Below are 11,094 nucleotides of genomic sequence, written 5' to 3' on the forward strand. Positions count from 1 at the left end.
TGTCAGGGGAGAACACAACTTGGTCACGTGATTGGAATAATTTTTAAATAATATATTTTACTATTGAACTGATAATAGTTTTAAACTATATAAAAATTTAACTTTTATAACCAGCTGGTTCACATTTAAGAAATTATATATTTGGAATAATTTTCCTTTAAAGTTTAATTGTAACGTTAGATAGGCCAATATAAAATAATATTTATTAAATAAAAACGAATATAAATTTGTATTAAAAATTTATTCTTTTAATTCGCCTAACAAATATTCTAAAATCATAAATGGTTATATTAAATCTAATTTGTTAATTATAGACAAACCTGTTGTAAACTGTTTCTTTTTTTAATTCAAACAAATCAAATGACTTGTATTGAATGTAACTGGTTTATCTCAATGTAACTAGAATAAATGTAAACTGATTGCATCCAAAACAATCGATTGCTTTAATAGAAAGTAATTGTTTTTTCAGTGTAGGAATACATTTCCACGTAATTTTTTATTACGGAGATCTTCGCCAATAGCCCTACTATAACCGTAAATTAAAAAATTATATTATTAATAATAATATCAGAACTTTAAAAATTGCATTTACAATAAAATTAAGTAACAGAAAAAAAACTATGTAGGATATATTTACCTAATAATTAACAAAACTTTAGGAACTTGGTTTATGAATATTAAAATATATGAAAAAATATAAAAACAAATTTTCATATGATAGCCAACCAACTTATCTATTTACATATAAAACAATGCCGCCGGCTTTTCATTTGCCTCCACTTTTAAAAACATAGTGAATATGTTTATAAAACAGGTTTATTTGTCCGTCATTTAAATTCGCAAAAAACAATTTGTATGTTTCCAAAAATAACATTTTAAATTCCTTGTATAATATTTCTATCGTTTCTTCTAAATTACGAAATTGTTCATCTCTGTATAAAATATTAAGTTCGATTTTCAATCTATCTATTTCAAAAACATTTGGATATATTTGTAACAAACATTCAAACGATTTTTCAGGATATTTGTTTGCATATTCGGGAAATTTTAAGGAATCTATTAAAGCAAGAAAATTTAAATTATGTAAATTCCCAAAACGAGTAGGTACTTAACTAAGGGGAAATATTTCTAATTCGTCGCAACTTTTGCCTCGTTTACTTGGTTGTCCAGTAATATTTTTCGCATAATTCAAAATATTTTAAAATTTTTCTTCGTTTCTTAAATCAGAAATTCTTTGACTAGTGATTTTAATTTCTTTAGAGCAGTAATTTACATCATTACGTCTTTAAAAAGTATTTCAAAGGATAAGACAATATTGTGAGATAGGTTCATTATTTGCTACCTATGCAGGTATTAGATCATTTAAGTATCTATTAAATTACGTTAAATTTAGTCTTACTATGTTTTGTTGTAAGGAAGTTGTTTTTTATTTACTTTAAATTAATACCTGCCTTGTCCTTATCTATGAAACTTTGTACTATTCCTCACACTGACATTAGACACTACCCGCGTACTATGCAACGCGTACATTAACCGCGAACTGAAACACTAAAGCTATAAGCAGCTTTGAGCCGGCCTCAGTTCCCTCCTAAATCACGTTATTTTAACCACCTCGCGTGGAGGGGGAACTGTAGCATATTGTAGGCATGTGTGACGCGCCTACAAGCAAAGAATTTCTAGCCGCACTGTGGTGGGGACTAGTAACAGTATTCAATGCCGCGTTGATGGAAACAGCTAGCGGCGATATGTTCAATATTCAAACAATTATTATTTTATACTGTTATTTCGATTTTTGATAAATGTAATAGGCAATTGGAAATTAGTTTACCTAACTGTTTATTTAGGTAAATAGTAGAATAGTAAATATTAAAATATATGTTGTGAGAGCCAAATTTTACAGTGAGATCCGGCCTGAGTTGCTTCATACGACGAGCCGCCACTGTATTGTGACTGGTTTTTCTGTATTTTTGTGCAACTGTATCCAGTCAATAGTATTGTGCTTTTAAAAAAATGTTAAGTTGGAATGTTTATACGTACATCGGTCCTTTTTGCTTATTAGAGTTGGCATGTGTACAATGGGCTGCTGTGACGACGTATTTGGTATGTATCAAAAAACCAGAGCATCCAAGAACATCTTGACCATACTTATTTTTGTGCAACAGAAGAGCCATCCAAGGATATTCTCCTATAAAAGCTCTTCTACCGCCTATTATTTTGTCGTGGCTTGGCAGGTCTTTCTGACGACCGCAATGTTTTGGTAAAACATCATCTTCCGCTACAAAAAAAAAGGTAAGACCTACACTCAGTAAAACCACGGTTTTAATGAAGCCCGCCTCTTTAATCTTTGTCTGTTGAGTTGAAAAAAAAATGTTCTTTTCAGAACTCCGAAAATTCGGCGTTTTAAGGTAAGTTAAACGAATGTTTTAAGGTTATGTTTCATTTGTTACTTTCTTATTTCTTGTAGATTTGTGTAAAAATGACGATTACACCGGAACAAATAGCTTTTCGTAGTGGTATATGGAACGCATATGGAACTTGGTGTTACTCTGTGCAATCCTGTATGGAACAATGCTGCTATCGTATACGGTTTGTTTAAAAACTACAAATTAAGCCTTATCAAAAGATATGAGGGAAAACATTGCATTCGCAAGGGCTAGTCGACAGGCAGACCTACTGCTTTAACAGAACCATTTGTTGTTGAAGATACTCTAGAACAAATGGTGTGAAGTCCCAAGAAACCTGTTTCGCAGTTATCTGTTCAAACAGCTACCGCGATAAACTTAATAAATGTAGTTTGAAATTGTAAATTTTTTAACATAAAGCGGAATTGGGCTCCAGAAAATCCGCACAATTTTATTGAAAAGACGTTACATCCTCAGAAGATGGGTATCAGTAGCAGTTTCAAGAAGACATATTATTATATAAGAGGCCCAATTTTTTTTCCGAGAAGTAATAAATAATGCAACAAGCCCGGGAATTAATACATGGCGATAAACTGCAGCATGGGTATTTTCAACAAGATGGAGCTACAGTACTAGTCCAGGGCATTTAGATCAAAATCGATCGGAATAGCGGAAATTTTTAGGTGAAGCAGATATCGAGATGCGGTTTTCTGCATTGTGTTCAGGAAGGTCCCAAGAAAAAAGTCTATATCGTCTGGTTAAGCCATTTTTTGAATAATGCTTTCTGGGCCGGAAATTGCATTTTCCAATTGCACTATTACTTGCACCATTATAGGAACGACTGGAAACTCGGAAAAATCGCTCGGAAATCGTTACTCGGGGGTTTTTGGGGCTGCCGAACTCGATTCTGGCATTAGAATTACCCGGGGGTGCACGGGGGTGGCTCTGTGGGGGTGCGCGGTGGGTGAATTGGGGGAGAAATGACAGCGTGCATGAAAATCGCTCAAAACTCGTTACTCGGGGGTTTTCGGGAATGCCGAATTCAATTCTGGCATTGGAATTACCCGGGGGCGCTCGGGGGCGGCTCTGCGGGGGTATCCGGGGGGTCATTCTGGGGAGAAACGTTCTTGTAGAAAAAATAGCTATTGAGCAAGAATAAATTTGANTTAATATTAGTTTTAAGAGGTCTATCATCGCTAGTTTCGATTTTCTATTCCTGATTCAATTTTTGCGTTAAAACTGTCAAACCATCGAGGTAAAAAAAATTATCGACATATATTTTTGAATAAAATTGAATGCCCACAAAAAAGGTCTGAATTTTTCGGCAGACGAGCCGTTTCCACGTAATCAAGCCTTGAAAATCGATGTTTATTCGATTTGACTTTTTAACTTTGGAATTTTGTAAATAACGAACAAATTAATATCTGAAAAAGGACAATACACATTTTCAAAGGAAATTTAATGCTCTACAAAAAAGGTTACTTAACATTTTTGCATAAATTTACTCCATCAAAAGTTATTCAGCATCGAAGTTGAAGTAAAAATTAAATTTTTGTTTTTTTCATTTTGGACCCAATTTTTTTCACTCAATGGAACAAATTGATATTATACATTATCGACAATTATTATTCTATCAATATAATCACCAAAAATATCCAAAATTCATAATATATTCACATCCATTCTCGCTCAAGTACGTAGTTTTTCTGTTTCAAAATAATTTTAAAAATAACAATCATGTAGTTTTACTACTGAAGATTATTTATTTATAATATTATATTCATTAATATATACGAATTCGCGTCTATCAACTTTCCTCCCTTACCCCTCTATTACTTTCGCTTTTCCTCAACTTATACGTCGACTGGTGAGTGAAAATGACCTTGAATATTTATATGAGCCATAATCTGATTTTTCTTTCATATAAATGTATACAAAATTGTTAATAAATGATTTTCAATAGTAAAACTAAATAATTGTTATTTTTGAAATTATTTTGAGACAGTAAAACTACGTTCTTGTAGAAGCTATTGAGCGAGAATAAATTTGAGTATATTATGAATTTTGGATATATTTGGTGACTATATAGATAGGGACAATTATTAATATTGATATATTAATAATTGTCGATAATGTATAATATCAATTTGTTCCATTGACTGAAAAAAAATTGTGTCCAAAACGAAAAAACAAAAATTTAATTTTTACTTCAACTTCAATCGTGAATAACTTTTGAAGGAGTAAATTTATGCAAAAGTGTTAAGAGACCTTTTTTGTAGAGCATTAAATTTCCTTTGAAAATGTGTATTGTTCTGTTTCAGATATTAATTTGTTCGTTATTTATAAAATTCTTATAAAAAGTTAAACATATCAATTTTCAAGGCTTGATTACATGGAAACAGCTCGTTTGCCGAAAATTTTCGATCAGACCTTTTTTGTAGGGCATTCATTTTCCTTCAAAACATATGTAGATAATTTTTTTTACCTCGATGGTAAAGTTTTGACGCAAAAATTAAATCAAGAATAAAAAATCAAAACTAGCGATGATAGACCTCTTAAAACTAATATTAAGGGCTCAGACTCTCACGATATTTTTTTTTCGTCATTCTGAATAATATTCTCGATATATCTTTCAAAAAATAAAATAGTCGATTTTGGCCCAGTCTATTGGTTACATCCTCTTAATGCTTTTGAATAGCTGGTAGCAGCAATTGAACGTGAAATAAACATCCTCCGATTCATCTTGAACGCGTTTTTAGTGCATAAAACGTAGAGTACATTTTTGTTTGGAAAAAGAAGATGGTCATTTTGAATCTATTATAAAGGTTGATATAATAAATTTTTGTTACCTATCTGAGTAAAAATCTTTTTGTTTATGTTAACATTGTAAGGTAAATTAATATACGTATCTATAATTTAGATTTAAATATTGAAGCAAAAATGAATAAAGCAATGACAAATTTTTGTTTTATTAACAATATTTTCATTATTTCTGACAAAGTGGATTACAAAAGATATTTTTAAAATGAGAACTTTCGCTTTCACTAAGAAAATACTTTTTTAACATAGAATGGGATAAAAATTCAAAATGTCTTGAGGAGTATGATTATTTTGTAAGTAAAAATGTAAAAAAATATTTTCTGTTGAAAAAAAAAACATATTTTGCAAATTAAAGTTCAATGTTTGTAAAGAATTTAATATGTACTCCACTGGACTCATTTTCTGTCTTTAGGGAATTTTGTGTTAATCACTGGCGGTCACGTGGGACTCGATTTATGAAAGCACTATATTATCATACCAATATTCTTGTTGACATTTCTGAAGTTGCCATATTTTCCGCAGCATACTTTTGGTGTGGTTTCTCCTTCTTGTCCACATTGGGAAGCTCGTAAAAATGGCCAGGATTCCTTGTTCATCAGTTGATTGAAGAGGACAGGACACATTCGAATTTCGAGACAAATTCCAGTATCATTATTCGGCGTTTCACATGCTATAATCATTGCTAAAAAAAGATAGCTATATTATTGCTTTTTATAATAATTTGCAGAACAGTTGTTGTTTTGTAGGTGTTTTACAGGTTGTTTATAGTGATCAAAATCAAATTTCAATCATTAGTGACTAAATTTTGTTAGTAAAATAATTATAATTTACATAAGAAAACGACATTAGAGAATTAACAATGTATTAGTACACGTTTATTGTAAAATTAAAAGTTGTATTGTTAAATTAGTTTCCACTAATAAAATTAACAGAGGCTCATTTTGTTTGTGAGACATTCTGCTATTATTTGCTTATGTAACCGTTAAACAAACAGTAGTAGAGGCAACGTCAGCATTGTTGTCGCTCAAAATTTTTGTATCAATCTTGATTTTCTGTTGCTGCTTTTTCTTCAACTACTTTGTAACTTTTGGATCCTTCAAAGTCCTTTAAAGCTCTGCTAAGAAAGTAGCTGCTGATCTGTGAAATGAATGGCCGGTGTATTTGTAATGGAGATATTTCGTGATATGTGGTTGGCAGAATTGCGTTGCGCATAACCACATGTTCTTGGATTGTTGATATCTCATTTAGGTTTCATGATATTATTATTTGAGTGCAACTTATTTAAGTGTTAGTGGCAATTTTTGAAATGTACAATTTTCTAGAACAATGCAACGTAAAATTTTGCGTCGAAAACTTATTTTCGCGATCGACGAAATAATATATCACAGACCTCAGAGGAATTCCTCTGAGTCACAGACTAACACGTTAACAATAATTTGATAAACATTTTGTAAAATATTTGTGCGAAGATTTGAATAACGAATATGTATTTTTTGTCGAAAATTTCTTTAAATTTGGCGGAAGTAATCTCAAAGATGTAGCTTCGGCCTTTAATGTGTCACAGTGTTGAGAAATATGTTTTTTTCTTTCAAGAGAGATTTTGTAAATTTTCTGCAGTGATATAAATTTAAAAAATTAAAAACAAAAAACTTATTCAAATTCCTCATAGTTTTTATTTGATTTATTGCCTTTAATACCCTGCATCTGAAAAATGAGGCACCTCAAGACAGAACTCTATCGGCTATGCTTATTTTTTGATGAGGAATCCATCCGCAATGTTTGTATATAAATTATAATAGTCTTTCCGATCTCAATTGAAGACCAAAGAGCTAGGCAGTATGTACCAGGTTCGGTCGCTACGCAGCAATTCGGTATTGAAATATTTGAAAAACTTGTTCCCAAATTTATTTAGCCGTACCCATATACAGGTCTGGTCGAACTAAACGGTGGAGGTGTTAAAAATGTGCCCAGTTGAATAATGCGCGTTCGGGCAAACGGCGCACAAACACAGCCGCACTAGGCGACTGGGCCATAAATTTCAGTTGTTGACAAAATGCCTAGCAATGTGGAATTTGGTGTGATTCAGGTAATTTTAATCTATTATAGGCACCTTCTATTAATAATTCATATTACAATTGCGAAAGGGAGAAATAAGAGGGATATTTTGTTTACCAATATTATTACAACATGGCATTTTGAAGACCTTTTGAAACAGAACGAAAGGAAATACCGCCAGAAAATACTGAATTAGTAGAACCGGTTGTTGATGAAACAGATTTAGAATTTAAAAATAAAGATCTACATGTTCAATGTCAGTGTCTAATTTTAAATATTCACGATTGTTTAAAAAAGGAAGAAAATGAAAAATCAGATAATGAAATTGTAAATAGATCTCACATATTCGTTGCGTAAAGAGGAAGCGAAAACAAAAATTTAGGAATATCGATGACATGACGAGTGACGTAATTCGTCTGACAATTTATAATTTATATAAAGAAAAGAAGCAGGTATGAAGCTGAGTTAAGCCGATTTATGGACTGGCGACTAGCCAAAAATGTCCAAACTTTCTAAGAAAACGCAGTAATGGTGTATTTTGAAGAATTATCTAAGAAATATAAATCTTCGACGTTGTGGACGATTTTTTCGACGCTCAAGTCAACGTTAAGTGCCAATCACAACATAGATCTTGGAAGCTATAAAAAGTTGCAAGCGCTAATCAAACGAAAATCCGAAAACTACGTCCCAAAGAAGTCCCAAATCCTCACAGAAGATGATTTTTGCCAGTTTTTGACGAAAGCATCAGACGACAAATATTTACTTATCAAGGCGGTGGTGGCAGTTGGACCATCTGGGGCATGTCGAAGGGAGGAATTATGTTATCTCAATATAGAAGACACCAAAGAATTCGGCAGTGCTATGCTGATTAAACTGAAGAATACAAAAACAAAGGTACCAAGGTGTTTTACAATTACAGGAAACCTTTACACTATCTTAAAAAAAGTACTGTGCTCTTCGTCCTCCTAATCTGAAGACAGGCAGGTTTTTTTTAAACTATCAAAACGGAAAATGTTCAAGCCAAAACGTTGGCATCAACAAAATTGGAAACATGGCTAGGGAAATCGCCAAGTTTTTGATGCTAGAGAATCCAGAAAGTTACACGGGACATTGTTTTCGGCGTTCATCGGCCACAATTTTAGTCAATTCTGGCTCAAATCTGCTTGCCCTCAAACGCCATGGAGGGTGGAAATCCAGTACAGTTGCCGAAGGCTACGTTGATGACTGTTTGAGAAATAAAATGGAAGTTTCGAAAAAGATAGAGTCTTCAGTGTCTTCTGCTGCCACAGAACCAGAACAACGATCGTCTACTGGAATACAACAAGAAAACAACGACCGCACGCTGAAAAACTGCACTAAAAACACGACACCAAAAATATTCTCTATTACCGAAAACAAGGTGCACAATAATACTGCTTTTCCCAGCGTAACCTTGAAGGAATGTTCAAATGTTACCATAAATATTAAATATTAGTTTCTTTTGTTAATGCGTTAGCAATTTTCTTAATAAAAACGGGTTAAATTAAAAGTTGTATTTAATTTATTTTGTTAAAGCGTTGGCAATTTTCGTAATAAAAACGATTTAAATTAAATTTTGATTTTTGTGGCCTCTGTTTGCAGTCGTATAAAGAGTATAGTAAAAAACTCGTTTGAAAACCTCTTTGCACACTCGCTCGACTTGTCGCATGACAATATGTCTCGCTCGTGTGCAAAGAGTCGTTTTCAAACCTTGTTGTGTAATATACTATTATAAACGCCTTAGAAACGCCAGAATCCAAACAACCAAGGCGACTTTGCAAGATTTCGAATAATGTTAAAATGAATTTATTAAAAAATGTCAAAAAATAAAACCTAATCTTTATTTCATGAACCATAAACAACAGAACTGTGGGAGCAGATAAAATGTTATACGCCACGCAGCAGTTAAGTATGATTTACCTCCTTTATTGTGTAAATAACTATTTGGTAGAACTAGCTTGCGAAAATTTTGAGTTCAGAAGAAAAGTAATATTTCAACAAGGCGGATGCCATGCACATTCTACATTTCTAGTGAGAAACTGTCTAGACGTTCGCTTCCCAATCAAGTGGATCGGACTTGTCCCCATTAGATTATTTCTTATGGGGATACCTAAAGCGTAAAAGTGTACCTATTCAAACGATTTTGACGATAATTGATTTACTTAATAAATTCAGGAAGCGGTTGTCACCATAAACAAAGAAATGATCTCGTATGTGTACAAGTTTAGAGAAAGATTAGAAAAATGTGTATTACTTGGAGGTTTACAAGTTGAATAGGACTTGCTTCGTCGTTGTTGTTGTTATTTCCAGTTCTAATTTTTTATTTCTATTCTTTATAGGTATATCCATCTTTTAATTAGGAAAGCTACTTTTATTTGGTTTACAGGCTACCGTTGTTAAAGGTACAATATTTACGTACATATTTAAGCATTTCTTGAGTTCTTGAACAACTTTGATTAACACAATTTTTAACGAGAACAAAATTAAAGGCACTTTGCTTAGGGAAAATTTCACATTTTGAAATTTTTGGACGCCCTGTATGTTTTAGTACATACCTATTTGATTACTGCCAATGTTTTTCCAACATAAGCAAAACTTTTTATCAAAAAAAAATTTCAGGGGCCATAGGTCGAAAACAAAGAACGTTCAGATGTTGTGTCGATTGATACGTTTGATTCAGGCGTTAAGAACTATACACATAACAAAATTTCAAAAAAAAAATGGTCGAAAGCCACTTTCCATAAAGATACTGCGCGGGCTTCTTTGGTGCTAATTGAACTATATTCTGAAAACAAATTGAATACACAATTTGTCTGTTGTATGTGATTAAGTCTTACAAAAACAATTATTTAATTTCCTTATTTGTTGATATATGTTGACATTTTACTATAAATTTATCTTCAAAAAACTGGCTTACCATGTACAGTCGCGTATCCTCCTCCATTAAAAGAAAGCAGTCCACCAAAAGTAAAAATTAAGCATAAATAGAACCACTTGCCTGACCACCTCATTTTGCAACCATAAATAATTTTAACATATATTGCCCGCTGATAATCTTTGAACTATTATCTCTCACGATTCGCTCCACCGAACTTAGGTATAACTAATGATAGTACACATTAAAGAACAAACAACAGATTTGAAACATTTAGGAAAGGCGAAAGGAAGATTAATGCTGAAAACTAATTTCCAACATCTGTGCTCGCTTAAGATATACACACAGGGTATCCCAACGAAAATTTGACCCCCCCTGTAATTGGAGAACCGAATAATATTTCAAAATTCGCCGGGACCCGTCGATTTTTGTTCTTGGGGGGAGCTTTTTTGACAGTCAAGCCAACTCGATATGTTCATCCCCCTAATGCCTAGCAACCCCAACTTAAAAATTTCAAATGCAACTACCCCACTTGTGGCACATCATTTTAAAGCCCTTTTCATTGCGAATATAGTGACGTACCGTTTTTAGAAATCGATTGAGATTGACAGAATTATTGGTTACAAACGAAAAGATGACAAACCAACTTACGCGTAGTAATTTCTACACAAATGCCCACCACTAATAAGTTTTTCATCTACTACACATGACCGCATTACCTAATTGTTATTGATGTGTCTATCAGTTTACAAAAAAGTCAGTCACTTTTTGCCAAGTTACAGGTATTTGAAAATTTTTTACCCAAAGTTCGTAACTTCTTGAGGCGCTGAATTAAAAATTTGAAAAAATTCATGAAAGCTACTCTAAATGGGCACTAAATATTACCAAAATATCAGTAAGATTAAAACTGGTCCGGTCACGACC

The 11,094-nt window shown here is 32.6% G+C and overlaps 1 protein-coding gene across 3 annotated transcripts in view; it reads right to left on the bottom strand.

Annotated features, from left to right (window-relative positions):
• The window catches only part of LOC108905494 (serine protease 7-like), a 28,788-nt gene extending 18,331 nt beyond the window's left edge, over positions 1-10,457 (bottom strand). For 2 of the 3 annotated variants that reach the window (XM_018708368.1, XM_023454175.1), the window contains exons 1-2: positions 10,213-10,457; positions 5,701-5,904 (exon numbers count right to left, since the gene is read on the bottom strand). In XM_018708368.1, coding sequence (XP_018563884.1) covers positions 5,701-5,904; positions 10,213-10,306 — 298 coding nt within the window. In that variant the 5' untranslated portion in view covers positions 10,307-10,457. Of the gene's footprint in view, positions 1-2,037; positions 2,276-5,700; positions 5,905-10,212 lie in introns of all 3 variants that reach the window. The other variant, XM_018708369.1, reaches the window with a different exon arrangement.
• Between the last annotated feature and the right edge of the window lie 637 nt (positions 10,458-11,094).

This window comes from Anoplophora glabripennis, unplaced genomic scaffold, assembly GCF_000390285.2.
Source record: "Anoplophora glabripennis isolate ALB-LARVAE unplaced genomic scaffold, Agla_2.0 scaffold231, whole genome shotgun sequence".
Taxonomy (NCBI): Eukaryota; Metazoa; Arthropoda; class Insecta; order Coleoptera; family Cerambycidae; genus Anoplophora; species Anoplophora glabripennis.